General features: G+C 41.2%; 2 protein-coding genes across 2 annotated transcripts in view; both read left to right on the top strand.

Annotated features, from left to right (window-relative positions):
• The window catches only part of SLC25A30 (solute carrier family 25 member 30), a 21567-nt gene extending 12978 nt beyond the window's left edge, over positions 1-8589 (top strand). The window contains exons 7-10 of the mRNA XM_073344736.1: positions 666-790; positions 1394-1532; positions 6246-6326; positions 7323-8589. Coding sequence (XP_073200837.1) covers positions 666-790; positions 1394-1532; positions 6246-6326; positions 7323-7364 — 387 coding nt within the window. The 3' untranslated portion in view covers positions 7365-8589. The remainder of the gene's footprint in view (positions 1-665; positions 791-1393; positions 1533-6245; positions 6327-7322) is intronic.
• LOC140911267 (uncharacterized) lies at positions 8284-16467 on the top strand. Its single transcript, XM_073344378.1, has 3 exons — positions 8284-8365; positions 14580-14936; positions 15510-16467. Exons 1-3 carry the CDS (start codon positions 8284-8286, stop codon positions 16016-16018), a joined length of 948 nt encoding a protein of 315 aa, XP_073200479.1. The 3' UTR covers positions 16019-16467.

The following is a 16467-nucleotide window of genomic DNA, read 5'->3' as shown; positions in this document are numbered from 1 at the left end:
ATTAAATAATATTTAATGAACTCACCTTCTCACCTGTAACTGATTGGGGGTTTTCAAATTTTCAGTGTGGATTGTATTTTAGCAAGTCATGGACTGCCTCGTAAACCATTCATGATTACAGAAAATGTCTCTGGCCACTACTGAAATTCTGTGCATGAAAAATATTTGCACTTCCACCTGTTGACAATTAGTGGTTAGTCTTTGAAAAATGCAGTCAGTCTACTTTTGCTCTCCATTTTATCTCCCACCCCTCAATATTCTTGGTTTCTCTAAGCTGACTGTAAGATGAGCCAGCACCAGCCTGCCGACTACCAGCAGCAGTCCATAGACTTCAGTTTGAGAACATCTGCTGTAGGTCATGGCTGAGATGTTGGTGGGGAAGTTTGTATTGCTGGTGTGCTTTCTGTTCTGCAGATTAACTCCAGTCACCAGGTTGGTCCATCTGGGATCTTTTCCAAGCAGTACATTTACACACCTTTATACCATACACCACTTTATTTTTAAAAAAAACTTTATAAAGTGTATTTTCTCAGTATACAACTTGTTCTATGAATATTTCCTAGGTGCTTTTAATCTAAAATGTAATGGTATATGAGTTATCTTCAATCAGACATATAAATGATGCCGTTTTTAAAATCTCAAACATTATACATTTGTTTTGCCAGGGGGTTTCCTTAACAGCTCAGAGAGCTGCTATTGTTGTGGGAGTGGAGCTGCCAGTCTATGATCTCACCAAGAAGCACATAATTATGTCTGGACTCATGGGAGACACTGTGTATACTCACTTCCTGTAAGTTTGAACAAGCATAAAAGTTAAGTTTAGAAAGATCTAGTTGTATGATTAAATCCCCTTTCAGAGGTTACACATTAATCTCTTAATGTTAGACTTTTCAGAGAATATAATTAGATCTCACATTTTTTTCTCACTATCAATTGAGATGTAAATATACTTCTAGTGTATTTAAATGTTTACTTGTAGTATTATTTCAAATGACATTTCATGCCATGGAAGGTAATAGTTTTTTGTGCTATTTATGTAATTTTTGACCTGTGTAGACATTTTTATGGTTCAAAATACCTAAATTAGGTGTGTATATAAAGGCTGAAACTAAAATGTGTTTACTACTTTATAAAATAAAGGGATGGATTTTTAAAGTGTGAAACGTCTTCCTGATTGTTACTCTGTGTGTGTGTGTGTATAACAAGTCTTAGCTTGATATATATTTTTGTCAGGTAAAACTAACTGAAAAAGTAGTTTATTGATAAAAATGCAAACACAACTTTAAAATGTCTATGCTATAGCTAAAATTTTCCATAAGGGAGGGAATGTTTCTGTATACTTCTAAGTTGGTGGTAGTAGGTCATATTTTTATAATGGTTTATCTTTCATTAGCTCAAGCTTCACCTGTGGATTAGCTGGAGCACTTGCATCAAATCCAGTTGATGTTGTGAGGACACGGATGATGAATCAGAGAAAATTTCGAGATGGAACACATTCAGGGTACAAGGGTACTTTGGATTGCTTATTACAAGTAAGTACAAAGTGTATAGCAACTAGTGGTAACTTTATACAATCTTGTGATATCAGACATGAATTAGAGGGTTTTCTGCATTGTAGGTAGACAGTGTTCTAGGTAGAATGTAGAATCTAGGTAGGTGTTCTAGAAAGCCACTTCTGTGGTGTAGGACTTGTAGAGAGAACTCTGGAAATAATACATTTTAACTTTTGAACTTGCTGTGCCATGTGCATCTTTTTCAAAAATTTGGACTCAAATCCTGCCCCATCTCTCCCACCTTCTGCTATGTAAAATCTGTTCAGTGTTGATGAAATGGAAAGAGGTCTGCTTGCAACATGGAGGAACATATATGCATTCATTCCTGCTGGTATTTAGGTCAGGTATACTAACAGGGAATTCTTCTGATGTGAGCACACTTTTTAAAAAGGTACTGAAAAACTTATGAAAATATTTATTGAAATATTGGGACAAGGAGAAAGGAGAATATTTCAAATCCCTGAGTATAGGGACCTACCAAGATTGACAGTTCTTTATAGCTTGCATTTGCAGTTGGGATGAAGAGAGGTGTAGTATCACCAGAAATCAATCAGTTAAAAAAAAAGATTTCTCACTTTTCAGTTCTTGCTTCTACTTCCTGCTTGAAGGCAGGAGACAGGAGAATTATAGCCAGAGCAGACAGGAAGTGGTTTGTTGTATCCTAGGTTCTGACTGGCTGTGCCAAAAACAATGACTTCCCCTAGAAGGAGTCAAGTTAGATTATTTGGAGGGAGTGAGCCAGGATTGTACTGACTGGGAGACGGGGCTCCAAAAGAGAAGTGGGTAGGAAACACACAGCAACTTTTTGAAAGGGTTATGGGAAACAAAGTTAAACATCCTGTTCCTGAGTATTTGTAAGTGTAATTGGAAGCTGCTTCCAAGGAGACAGTCACCCAAAGGCTCTTACCAGGACATAATGAACTCCATTCCTCTTTTAGGTGGAGGCATTTGTGTAGTACCTTTTTGCTGTTACCAGCTGCATCTTGCGTTAGTGGGTACTAAGCCCTGGTCTATGCTTAAGTTAGTTCGACGTAGCTTCACACCTCTGAGTGCCGTACCTATGCCAACCTAACTCCTGGTATAGATGTGGCTAGGCAGATAGAAGAAAGCTTCTGTAGACCTAGCTACTGTTGCATGGGGAGATAGAAGCAGTTTTTCTGTCACTGTAGATAATGTGTTGCTATAGAAATTTCTATGCTACAGGTGCTGTAGTAGTGCCCTGTAGACTATGGCTTAGACTGGCCGTTTCCCCCTGTGGTGGCTACTGTATTGTCTCAACCCACTTTTCAGCAGTGGTCATTAACCTGTTGATCACGATTGACTGGTCGATCCTGGAGCCTCTGCCAGTTGATCACCTGGCACCCCTCACTCCTGCACCCCAACCCCCCTGTCCCAGGCTCAGCCCAGAGTCCCCTCCCACACTCCAAATCCCTTGGCCCCAGCCTAGAGCCCGCCCCCCTCCCCAGCCCAGTGAAAGTGAGTGAGGGTGGGGAAGAGCGAGCGATGGAGAGAGTGGGGAATGGAGTGGGCAGGGCAGGGCCTCGGGGAAGGGGTGGGATAGATCCTCAGTGGATCTTAAATTCAAAAAGTGATCTTGTGTGTAAAAAGATTGTAGACCACTGTCTTATAGGCTACTTGGGGAACATATCTAACACAGGGCCACCTGCTGGTGAAGGAGGGAAATGGTACCAGAAGAAGCTGCTAGGGCCAGTAGGAAAGACTGATTTTGGTGATTGGTGTCTAAAGGTGCTGAATGCTGTTTTGCTGTAAGTGGATTACGGGTCATTACCTCCTGCAAGGTCTCTTGGGGAGGCTGTCTTGGAAACTAACATGAATTAAATACAACCTGGCCATTTGTTTCAGTTGCAGGTTTTTAAGTAACTCCCACCTGTGCCTAAATCACTGTTCAACATATTCGTAATTGATCTGGAAAAAGGGGTAAACAGTGAGGTGGCAAAATTTGCAGATAATATAAAATTACTCAAGATAAGTCTAAAGCTGACTGAGAAGAGAATTACAAACAGATCTCACTAAATTCAGTGACTGGGAAACAAAATGGCAGAAATAATTCAATGTTGATAACTGCAAAGTAATACACACTGAAAAAAATAATCCCAATTGTGCGCACACAATGATGCACATTAAATTAGCTGTTAACCACTCAAGGAAGAGATCTTGGAGTCATCATGGATAGTTCCCTGAAAACACTGGCTTAATGTACAGCAGAGGTAAAAAAAGCTAACAATGTTAGGAACTTTTAAGAAAGATAAGACGACAGAAAATATCCAGGTTTCAGAGTAACAGCTGTGTTGGTCTGTATTCGCAAAAAGAAAAGGAGTACTTGTGGCACCTTAGAGACTAACCAATTTATTTGAGCATAAGCTTTCGTGAGCTACAGCTCACTTCATCGGATGCATACTGTGGAAAGTTTAGAAGATCTTATTATATACACACAACATGAAAAAATACCTCCTCCCACCCCACTCTCCTGCTGGTAATAGCTTATCTAAAGTGATCACTCTCCTTACAATGTGTATGATAATCAAGTTGGGCCGTTTCCAGCACAAATCCAGGTTTTTTCAATATCCAGAATGCCACTATATAAATGCATGGTGTGCCCACGCTGAATATTACATACAGCTCTGGTTGTTACTTCAAAAGAGATTCCTTTTGTCACACCTTTTCCAATTCTAATGTAATAAAAATAATTAGGAGTATGGAACAGCTTCCATACAAGGAGACATTAAAAAGACTGGGACTGTTCAGCTTAAAAGAGAGACAACTAAGGGGGATATGATAGAGGTCTAAAATCATGAATGATATGGGGAAAGTGAATAGGGAAGTGATTTACTCCTTCACATAATACAAAAACTAGGGGTCTTCCAATGAAATTCATGGGCAGCAGGATTAAAACAAATAAGTACTTCACACAATGCACAGTCAACCTGTGGAACTCATTGCCAGAGGATGTTGTGAAGGCTAAAAGTAAAACAGGTTCAAAAGAATTTGATAAGGTCACGGAGGGTAGGTCCATCAATGGCTATTAGCCGAAATGATCAGGGATGTAACCACATACGCTTGGTGTCCCTAAACCTGCAACTGCCAGAGCCTGGGACTGGACTACAGGCAGGATCATTTAAGATTGCCCTGTTGTCTTCATTCCCTCTGAAAAGAGTCTACCACTGGCCATAGTCAGGTTGCTGGGTTGTATGGGCCATTGGTCTGACCCAATATGGCTGTTTTTAGGGTCTGGTGTCTTGTCATTAAATGTTGCTTTGTGTTTTAAAATATGTTTGTAAAGGTTCATGCTAAAAAAACCCAACAGCTTTTTGTAGCCCAAATAGTAACAGGAAACATGGATATGTCTCTGCTGCAAATTAAGGGGCAAGTAGTGTTGGTATGCCTGCCTATGCTACAGCTTTAATTTAGTACTGGTAACAGTGGCAATGAAGACATGGTAGCATGGACCTTGGTTTGGGCTAGCTGCTGGAATACATACCTAGGATCCCCAGTTGGCTTGTGTTGGGATGGCTAGCACATGCTGTTACCCTCACTAGCTAAATCAAAGCCAGTGTGGGTATGCCTAGCCCTGCTACAATTATTCCTTAATTTGTGGTGTGGACATACCCTTTGTGTCACAGATTTCAGGTGTGGGTTTCCTAGTCTTCAGTCTTCACTGAAGAAGTTTAAACAGAGCAAGGTGTGGAATGGGGAATTAACTTGCTATTTGGGTTCACAATGCCGCATGGGAAGTTAAATCTCCCTCCAAAACTTTGCAATACAAGCTGTTTCAAAAATATACTAATCTTTCCCCATAATGCATAAAACCTAATATTGTTCTTTGTATGTAGTGGATGACTGGGAAGGGGAAATTGTGGGCCCAATGTAAATGAAAGATCCCTTTTTAAAATAACACTACATAAAATTATCTTTGAAAATGAAAATTATTTCTTCAAAAAGACTCTATTGCCTGTAGTCGCATATGACTGGCTCTGTTTGAGTCTTAATTAAAGTTATATGTTAAATGTTTCTTGTGAGAGCAGCTGAAACTTTTCAAACTTCAAAAATGTGGGGAAATATTTTCAAAAAACAATCGCAAACTTACCCTTTTTGACTAGGTCTGATTCTTAATATTATGTCTGATATTTCATGCTCCTTTACTGGACAAAAATAACCCCCTTACTGGGCTTAAATTTAGTTTTTAATACGTCTTTTCTAGTAAAGTTAAATTAGTTCTGTAATGTTGCTGTCAATGTGGATTATTTAATTAAATATATGCTCTATATTTAAATTAAATAATCCACATTGTTATGGTTAAAGTAAGATCTTAATTTACTTAGTCTGGTGTTGAAAACTCCTGCTGTCCTATTGCTGATTCCACAAGAATGTCACTGATCAGCAGGTTTAAATGCCAAACTTCCCCTGAAAGGTTTTATCAAGGTAGTCATGACTCTTGTCTTTGTCCAAAACTGGATGGGCAGTAATTCTGCAACATTCCCAGTCTGAGTTGCTATGAGACAAGAGACGATTACTGTGAATTGAACCAAATGTCTTCCTCCTGAGGTAGCACAGAGCACCTTGTAATTGCATTCATTATGTAAAGTATTAGCTGTTCTTTGGATATAATCTTTCAATGAAAGTTTTGTTTTACTCTTTTCTCATTCATATGCGTTTTTAAAATATTTATTTCAGACCTGGAGGTATGAAGGCTTTTTTGCTTTATATAAAGGATTCTGGCCAAACTGGTTGAGACTCGGTCCTTGGAATATTATCGTATCCTCTTCAGAAGTATTTGGAAATATTTATTAAACTTTTTTGTGAAGAGCAGTAGGCATTGAGTAGAGACAATTGACTAGTGAATTGTGCTTCATATAAAACATTTGGTGTAACTTGTCAGTATAAAAGTAAATTTATTTTCCATCTCTTTATAAATGGAGTACTATGGCACCTATTAATATTCCCTAAGATTTATATAAAGCTGAACCTCTAAATATAATCTTTTTCAAAACATTTTTTCCTTTAGCTCTCAATTTACCATTTGCATGTTTTTAGATTGCAGTTTAGTTGACATAATAGTGATCAGGTCAATTAGCAGTTTGGGTGGAGGAGGGTGGGTGGGTGGGTTTCTGTTTGAAACTATTTCCTGCATTAATAAAACTGTAGATGGTCACAAGATCTTTTCACACACCAATTTTTACCTTATTATACAACTTGTACAGTAGACCATTTGGCATATGTTTATACTTAAGTTCACTGTTTTGTGAGAAGATGAGGCACAGCTGTAATATTCCTTTCTCTCTTCCCACAAACAAGAATCTACACAGCTTCAGAGTTTCACCCACTAAGAAGATAGGAGTCAAAAAGGCTGTGGGTTCCTCTCCTATTTTGGCCTCTCTGACCTTTCCCCAATTCTAACTTTCATGTTTAAGGTGTTTGGGATAGAACTTGGGGAAGAATTAGGCTGCACTAGGAGGATCCTGTTGGTGAGAGTAACATGCACTGAAACAAGTTTTCCCATTAGCAGTTTGCTACAATATTGCCTAGAGTTCTCTGTGCCCTGGACTATAGGGAACATTAAAGCAACTGCTGGAGAGGAGTGACTTGTTTTGTGGTGGACTTGTGGTTGTGTTAGGAGGCATTTAACGGGAGACCAAAGTTCCGCAGGGCTGCAGTCAGTAGTTAAGTGAATGCAGTAGGAATTACGCATCACAAGTGTGTTAAATAAAAAATGCAAATATCTGCAATTGTTTTCCTTGACTAATTGCACAGTTCTTCTTGACATACGAACAGCTGAAGAAATTGGATTTCTGAAAGATGCAAGATTGTGTAATAAATCCAGTAGACTGTGCTGACATGGTATTTGAACTCAAGGCATCTTTTTAAAAATGCTCTTCAGTGTTTTCTCATCAGAGCATAGGACTTGCTGGCAAAAAGCAGGAGGACCATCAGAAGAACATTGTAAATCAAGACCATACATAAAATGATCTCAGAACTGTGGATGCTTAACTGATGTGCCAAATGCTATGCACCAATTATTGAAATGGAACCGAAAGTTGGCAATACTCCTCTATCAACTGTTTAAATGCTGTTGGACATAATGTATGGTACAACTCCAGAGGTTTTTCTGCTGAAATGTTTTACTTCTGGATGAAATCTTAATAGGAAAAGAGCTACATCTGTTTGTCCAGAGGTAAGTAGGTAATGGAAGAGCCTCACTCTTTTGTCCATACTGATGAAACTCGATGTATTAATGTGGTCATAAATAGTTGATTAAGCTTCTGAAATTTTTGATGTCTTGGAGTTCAAGTGCAGGACATTGAAAATTTTATTCCAAGTGACTCCAGGACTTTGTAAAAATACTTGTTAAATGAACTTCTGGATTCAGAGCACATTTCTGTTGCCGTCTGTCATTTAAATGTATATGTAACTTACGTTGAGAGCAATGACGCTTCAGTAACATGACTTCTTGTTGTTACCATTTTCCATGTTTGAGAAAGGTCTGGCATTTTTTAAGATACCTTATTCTTGGTCTTCAATAGAAGGGATTCTAACAGGTTTCATCAAGAAATTAATATCTATAGACTTCAAAAAAATGTAGTAAAAATAGAGCATTCACTCTCCCATCTGCCTCCTGTGAAAGAGGGACTTAATTTTTCAATACTTGTTCGAGTCTTATGAAGAGGAACTGCTTTAAGCAGTTAGTGGCCGTCACACATCACCTGAAAGATGCATGCCACACATTGAGGCAGTTGAACGACTGAAAGCTCAAGAAATGCAGATGCTTACATACAGAGAGCATACATCCAAAAGAGGCAATCTAATGTATTGCTACTTTCCTAAACAAGAATTAGAGAATTGTGCTCATCAGTGCTGATGCTTTCATTCAGCAAAATGAGTTCAGCTGAAGTTACAGTGTGAGTTGACTTCTTTGTAGGTTCTACTTTTCCTTTGACTTGTGCAGGAAAACTTTCTGCCATAAACTAAAGAAAATTAGTATCAGGGTTACTGTATGAATGCAGTTTATTCAGTTACAAAAGCATGGGAGCGAGTGAAGTGAATGCCTATTCTGGATCCATTGCGGCTTGCAGCATAGGATTATTAAGTGTACAGTTGTGGTCTATGGAGATTTCATCTTGAAACATTCATTACAATATCTGCATAGTCATACGTTGCACTTAAAGCAATTCATGTTCTAGTGTGGATTTCACTCTTAATATTTCAGTGTTTAAATGGTTGGTTTCAAGATGCACAAAGTAGGTATTTTTTTAAATGCACAAGGCACTTTTCTGAAAATACCAAGTGTTAAGGTAAAAGCATTACTTTTCAAAGTGTTCGAATGTTTTTAAGGTAAAAATTATGATGCATAGTTATGCTCGTTTGTGCTGTCTGTATTACTGCAATTAAACTTTTGTGTAGACATCTTTGTAAAATATTTTTTGTACAGAATGTAAAACAAAATTAAGGATATATCATTTAAGCTTTTTAGAACTTAAACACTTTTTAGAATGAATAAAATGTATTGTCGCTAAGTTGAGGTACATTTGCTTACAAATGGAACCTAGGGATGGTTCTGAGGCATTTGGTTAGTGTACTTAGAATAGTCAGTAAGAGAATATTCCGCTGGTACTGCAAACTGTATGTTGTAATTCATCATTTAGCTACATTAAAATAGAGTTCCTGTAACTAAAAATGTATATTTCAGTCAGTGTCAATAGGTTAATAAAAAGAAAAGGAGTACTTGTGGCACCTTAGAGACTAACCAATTTATTTGAGCATAAGCTTTCGTGAGCTGTAGCTTACGAAAGCTCATGCTCAAATAAATTGGTTAGTCTCTAAGGTGCCACAAGTACTCCTTTTCTTTTTGCGAATACAGGCTAACACGGCTGTTACTCTGAAATAGGTTAATAGTAACAAAAATCAGGTGGGAAGTCTGACAAGCTAATTCACTTCCAGTTTGACAGGCTTGCAATTGCAGACCCAAGGGCTCCATGATAGAAAGGTCAGACAGTCCTTTGCATGTTCGGTACCCCCCGCTGCTTAACACCAGAATCTTTGATCCCAATTGGAATGCCTTTGTTTGCAAAGGATTGCTGTGGGTAAAATGGACATCCTGACAGTAACTACAAGTGTTTAGAAGTCCTCACAGTTCTCACTGTCCCTCTTGTGCTGCCCTGATATGAGGGAAGAATTAGTGATTCCCAACCTTTTCCAAACCATGAGTCCATGTTACAACAGAAAAGTCTTGGGACCCCATTCCCATCTAACTATAAAGAAAAGGAACTGTGTTTGCAATTTCCTGGAGAGAAGCCATGCCACAGATACTTAAAACACTGGCCTACAATCCTAAATGGCATGAAGGCATCAAAATAGCCTTGCCCAGCAGTGCCAGGGCTCTTAAACAACTTTTCTTAAGGAAAAGTCTGGGGGGGAAGAAAGACATCTTAAGATAAGTTAAATGTTTGAAATTATAAGTTGTAATTGTACTTTCATCTACACATTAGTATTAATAGTATGAGCCTCTTGCAGAAATGTTCTATATTTTTCTGGTATGATTGAATTTTCATTGCTGCTTGATATGCAGAATAGGCAGGTTACCCCAATCCACTGTACCAAAAAGTTGAGTTTGTGGGTAATGTATATGCAAGTATATTGTCTCATTTGCAGTAATGGGCACCACCTGTCAAATGACATTACTAACCTTTCATGCTGCAACTTATCACATTGAAAGGGATATGCAAATATTCAGAAAATCACCAAAGCAATTATCTTTATTGTGCCAAAAATATTGACTTATAGAATTGCATCACTTTGTTTTCATATTAGATCATATCAGTGTGTTCTGAAATATTGAACGTATGTTTCATTCAGCCCAGTTTGTTACTGCTGCTCATAGATTTATTGTGCTAGTGAAGTTATTTATTCATATGGAATGTTACAGGGAAACGCAATGTTTTTATGCTTTGTGTTCACATGCCTTATCTGCATGGGAGGATGTCTTATTTCAGCATAATAAATACATTTGCGGGGAGAATGTAAGATGCTTTGGCCTTTGGGGATCTAAAATAAATTTTTAACTAAACTCACTCAACTTGGTTTTCCCATTTCGACAATGCTTATTGCCTAATTAACAATCAAGACTGTTTGTAATTCCTCTTCACCCCTGGATCTAAGTAAAACATTGTGTATTTAATTCTACCAACTTACTAATATCGTGAAAGTTTAACCATTTTTTGTCTGAGTTTTTAAAATGCCCTAACTTTGCTTGAAGTAGGGTGGTACTGCTGTACTGCCTGGGACGAAAGAAAGAAGGCAGGCATGTAGGGCCATATTTTTAAATGTACTTGGATGCCAATCTGCATATTTAGGCACCAAAATACCTTTAAAAAGATGGACTTTAGTATCCCCCTCCTCTGCTGGGAGACTCCAGTAGCTGAAGGAAAATGCCATCCTTCTGTCTCCTTCCTCCTGTATTTTGGAGATGCTGGAAGGACTACAAACTTGCTGCAGATTTTGAAGGGAGCAGAGACCTACCAATTAGGGTAGTAGAGAAAGGGGATGTGACCTAAGGATGGATGTCAGTTCGGAAGCAGTTCACTAAGAGCAGCCTATTCTTGGAAGACAGCCTATTCTTGAAGCTCTAGAACTGCCCTGAGTTGGCATTTCTTCAGTAGGGGGAAGAAAGGAACGTCCTGTGCTAAGGCAGTGGTTTTCAAACTGCAGGTCGTGACCCAGTACTGGGTTGAGGAATGTAAGGCACTGGGTTGCAATGGCTCCGGTCAGCACCACCAACTGTCTTGTTAAAAGTCCCGTCGGCGGTGCTACCCGACTAAGGCAGGCTAATCCCTACCTGTTTTGACACTGCTGTACTCCAGAAGTGGCCAGCAGCAGGTCTGGCTCCTAGGTGGGGCGGCCACAGGCCTCAGCACGCTGCCCCAGCCCTGAGCACTGGCTCCGCACTCACATTGGCCTCACTCCCAGCCAATGGGAGCTTGGGGGGGTGGGTGGTGGTGGTGCCTGTAGGTAAGAGCTGTGTGGAGCTGCTTGCATGCCTCCGCCTTGGAGCCGGACCTGCTGCTGGCTGCTTCTGGTGCACAATGTGGTGCATGGTGCCAGGACAGACAGGAAGCCTGCCTTAGCACCCCTGCTGAGCCGCTGACCGGGAGCCACCCGAGGTAATCCCACACCCCAACACTGTGCCTCACTCCCTTGCCCCAGCCCTGAGCCCCCCCAAACCTGGAGCCCTTTTTGGCACCCCAAATCCCTAGCCCTACCACAGAGCTTGCACCCCCAGCACAGACACCCTCCTGCATCCAGCCCAGAGCCCTCTCCCACACCTTGAGCCCTGCACCCCAACCCTCTGCCCCAGCCCTGAGCCCTTCCCATGCTCCAAAACCCTCATCCTCAGCAATGTTGGGTCACAGGCATCAACAATTTTCTTCAACTGGGTTGCCAGAAAAAGTTTGAAAAACACTGCCCTAATGCCAGTTATTTGGGATATTTATAATTTGGGCTATCAGAGAGAAAGTTGGAGCAGGTGGGCACAACCAAAGTTAGGGACTAGTGGCAACTTGCATTGTGCTTGTGAGGGACTCAGGCTGTAATAAAATACTTCAGCCAGCATCTGTCTGAAATAGTACCTTTAAGCACCTAGAGGTCAGGCACAATCAGACCATGTTTTGTAGCAATGTTGATTCTACCATGAATTTTTCACCTCCACACAGCTGTGGCTTACAGTGGAGTGTAAAATGTGGCAATTTTTGGACCATTTTTGAAGATGAGGGATTTTTGCCACACTCCTTGGGCACTGTCCAAGCAACCCGCCCCAGAACCTCATTTCCATTGTATATTCCAAAGAAATATCTCCTTCAGACAGCCTACACTTCTGGTTCCTGTCACTCCCTGGCTGCAAACTAAACTTGAGCTATCATTCCCTGAACCTTTGCTGCTTGGTTCCATAGAACAGTGTAGGAGGAAGTATGCACTGTAATCAGACTAACCTCATCTTGTAGGGAAAGCTAGAGAGCAAGATGCAGGACAGGAAGGGCAAAACAATATAGCGTGCCTAGCTGCAGCAAATGGTGAATGCCATAGCAAAAATGCCAAATTTGTGTATTAGAAAAGTCCAACTCTAACTGTGGAATCAGAGTGCAGAGCCTTTTAAGGTCGATAATATAGTTTGACCTCATTTGTTTGCAAGTTCTTTCCAGGCTCTGGCAGGCACCACTGCATCAGTTTGTACTGTGGTTACATTTTCAAGGTTATCTCTGTACTTACAAAGGCTAGAAACATTTCTTTTTTGAGAGAGAACTCAGAGTACAACTCCATATCAAGGACTCAATTCTGCAGCATATTCCATAATAGAAGTAGATAAAGCCTGAGTATAGTGTGATTTATTACAAATAATTAGTATAAAGAAAGCCTTTTGAGTTTTCAATCTGGATTAAACATGATCACAGCACCAGAACACAAACAATTTAGGAATGTTTAGATACTTAATCATTTTGATATATATTACTTAAAGTATAATTTGTTTACTAAAACAGTACTAAACATGCCTTTTGATATCAAGATCTTACATTTATAGTTAGCTGTAGTTATAATTGCCATTAAACTGAAGTGTTACATAGCTTTTTGTACTGATTGTAGTAGTCTGTGCAGGTGTAACCTTCGGGTGGGCTAGCATTCACTTTATAGCCCTTCTCCAGTGTCTTTTAAAAAAAACCCCAACTTCCACAGAAAATAGCTGGAGACCTAAAGTTCAGTCTCTAAGGATTTTCAGCAGGAATTGCACTGGGTCAGCCTCCCCACATTCAAGTTCCAAAAGGAACTAAAGAAATGAATTTCATTAAATAACTTTATAAAATCTTCTGATAAAGAAGCAAATCTAATGTTTACAGAATGACATGGCTGTTTTATAATCCACAGCCATTACCTTCAGTTATACAGAAACATAAATAAAGAAAACAAATTAAGATCTGAAAAGTTCACTCCCCCTAGAAACACAGTGAGAAGAAAGAGTTCCCAAAAGCTTAGGTTTTGTTCACCTAAATCTCAGTCTTTGATCATCAAATCTATAGTCTGTTGAGTCTAAAATAACATCTTCCTTCCACTTGCTTGTAGGAATCTTCAGTTGGAATCCATGCAGACACTTCCTCTGCTGAAATCACTACTAGCCAGTTAGCTAACTGATTAAATCTATACACTTAACTGAGTGATTGGTTAAAGAAAACTCTGCTGCAAAATACTTCAGAGTTAGGGACAACAGTCTGCTTTCTGCTTCTGGGCTCAGCTCCTCACTAGCTGCCCAGACTGCTTGCCTTTATGGAGTCTGACCCCAGCAACAGGGAACCTACTGCAGCAGACCCAAAACTACCACACCCAGTTCCAGTAGCTTCTGGATGTGGAGTGATTAATCTACCTATGAGGATCCTCTACACATAGCCCTGGTCTACACTAGAAGTTTAGGTCGAATTGAGCAGCGTTAAATGGATGTAAACATGCACCCGTCCACACGATGAAGCCCTTTTTTTGACTTAAAGGGCCCTTAAAATTGATTTCCTTACTCCACCCCTGACAAGTGGATTAGCGCTTAAATTGGCCTTGCCGGGTCGAATTTGGGGTACTGTGGACACAATTCGACTGTATTGGCTTCTGGGAGCTATCCCAGAGTGCTCTATTGTGACCGCTCTGGACAGCACTCTCAACTCAGGTGCACTGGCCAGGTAGACAGAAAAAGGCCCGCAAACTTTTGAATTTCAATTTCCTGTTTGCATGGTCACCTGCAGCTTGCCACGTTGGCCAGAGCTCATCAGCAGAGGTGACCATGATGGAGTCCCAGAATTGCAAAAGAGCTCCAGCATGGACCGAATGGGAGGTACGGGATCTGATTGCTGTATGGGGAGAGGAATCCGTGCTATCAGAACTCCATTCCAGTTTTCGAAATGCCAAAACATTTGTCAAAATCTCCCAGGGCATGAAGACAGAGGCCATAACAGGGACCTGAAGCAATGCTGCGTGAAACTTAAGGAGCTGAGGCAGGCCTACCAGAAAACCGAGAGGCAAATGGCTGCTCCGGGTCAGAGCCCCAAACATGCCGCTTCTATGATGAGCTGCATGCCATTTTAGGGGGGTCAGCCACCACTACCCCAGCTGTGTTGATTGACTCCTTCAATGGAGATGGAGGCAACACAGAAGCAGGTTTTGGGGATGAGGAAGATGATGATGATGATGATGATGAAGTTGTACATAGCTTACAGCAAGCAAGCGGAGAAACCGGTTTTCGCGACAGCCAGGAACTGTTTCTCACCCTGGACCTGGAGCCAATATCCCCCAAACCCACCCAAGGCTGCCTCCTGTACCCGCCAGGCAGAGAAGGGACCTCTGGTGAGTGTACCTTTTAAAATACTATACATGGTTTAAAAGCAAGCATGGTTAATGATTAATTTGCCCTGGCATTTGCGGCTCTCCTGGATGTACTCCCAAAGCCTTTGCAAAAGGTTTCTGGGGAGGGCAGCCTTATTTCGTCTACCATGGTAGGACACTTTACCACTCCAGGCCAGTAGCACATACTCGGGAATCATTGTAGAACAGGGCATTGCAGTGTATGTTTGCTGGCATTCAAACAACATCCGTTCTTTATCTCTCTGTGTTATCCTCAGAGTGATATCATTCATGGTCACCTGGCTGAAATAGGGTGCTTTTCTTGAGGGGACATTCAGAGGTGCCCATTCCTGCTGGGCTGTTTGCCTATGGCTGAACAGAAATGTTCCCCGCTGTTAGCCACGGGGAGGGGTGAGTGGCTAGCCAAGTGGTGGGGGGAGGCAAAATGCGACCTTGGAATGAAAACACATGTGCTGTGTATGTAATGCTAATAGCAAGATTTACTGTGAAAGCGTGTAGCCATTGTTCTAGAAAATGTCTTTTAAAATATCACTGTCCCCTTTTTTTCTCCACCAGCTGCACGTGTTTCAAGGATCACAGGATCTTCTCCTTCCCAGAGGCTAGTGAAGATTAGAAGGCGAAAAAAACGCACTCGTGATGAAATGTTCTCTGAGCTCCTGCTGTCCTCCCACACTGACAGAGCACAGACGACTGCGTGGAGGCAGACAATGACAGACTGCAGGAAAGCACAAAATGACCGGGAGGAGAGGTGGCGGGCTGAAGAGAGGGTTGAAGCTGAAAGGTGGCAGCAGCGTGATGAGAGGAGGCAGGATTCAATGCTGAGATTGCTAGAGGATCAAACCAATATGCTCCAGCGTATGGCTGAGTTGCAGGAAAGGCAGCAGGAGCACAGACCACCGCTACAGCCCTTGTGTAACCAACCGCCCTCCTCCCCAAGTACCATAGCCTCCTCACCCAGACGTCCAAGAATGCGGTGGGGGGCCTCCAGCCACTCCACCCCAAAGGACTCCCCAAGCAACAGAAGGCTGGCATTCAATAAGTTTTTTAAAGTTGTAAACTTTTAAAGTGCTGTGTGGCCTTGTCCTTCCCTCCTCCACCACCCCTCCTGGTGCTTCTCTCCTCCACTACCCATCCTGGGCTACCTTGGTAGTTATCCCCCTATTTGTGCGATGAATAAATAGAGAATGCATGAATGTGAAGCAACAATGACTTTATTGCCTCTGCAAGCGGTGATCGAAGGGAGGAGGTGAGGGTGATTAGCTTACAGGGAAGTAGAGTGAACCAAGGGGTGGGGGGTTTCATCAAGGAGATACAAACAGAACTTTCACGTCGTAGCCTGGCCAGTCATGAAACTGGTTTTCAAAGCATCTCTGATGCACACTGTGCCCTCCTGTGCTCTTGTAACTGCCCTGGTGTCTGGCTGTGCGAAACCAGCAGCCAGGCGATTTGCCTCAACCTCCCACCCTGCCATAAACATCTCCCCCTTACTCTCACAGATATTGTGGAGCGCACA

The sequence above is a fragment of the Lepidochelys kempii genome, chromosome 1 (assembly GCF_965140265.1).
Source record: "Lepidochelys kempii isolate rLepKem1 chromosome 1, rLepKem1.hap2, whole genome shotgun sequence".
In the NCBI taxonomy this organism is placed as follows: domain Eukaryota; kingdom Metazoa; phylum Chordata; order Testudines; family Cheloniidae; genus Lepidochelys; species Lepidochelys kempii.
The sequence above is the reverse complement of the archived record's forward strand: the minus strand, read 5'-3'. Positions and strand labels throughout refer to the sequence as shown.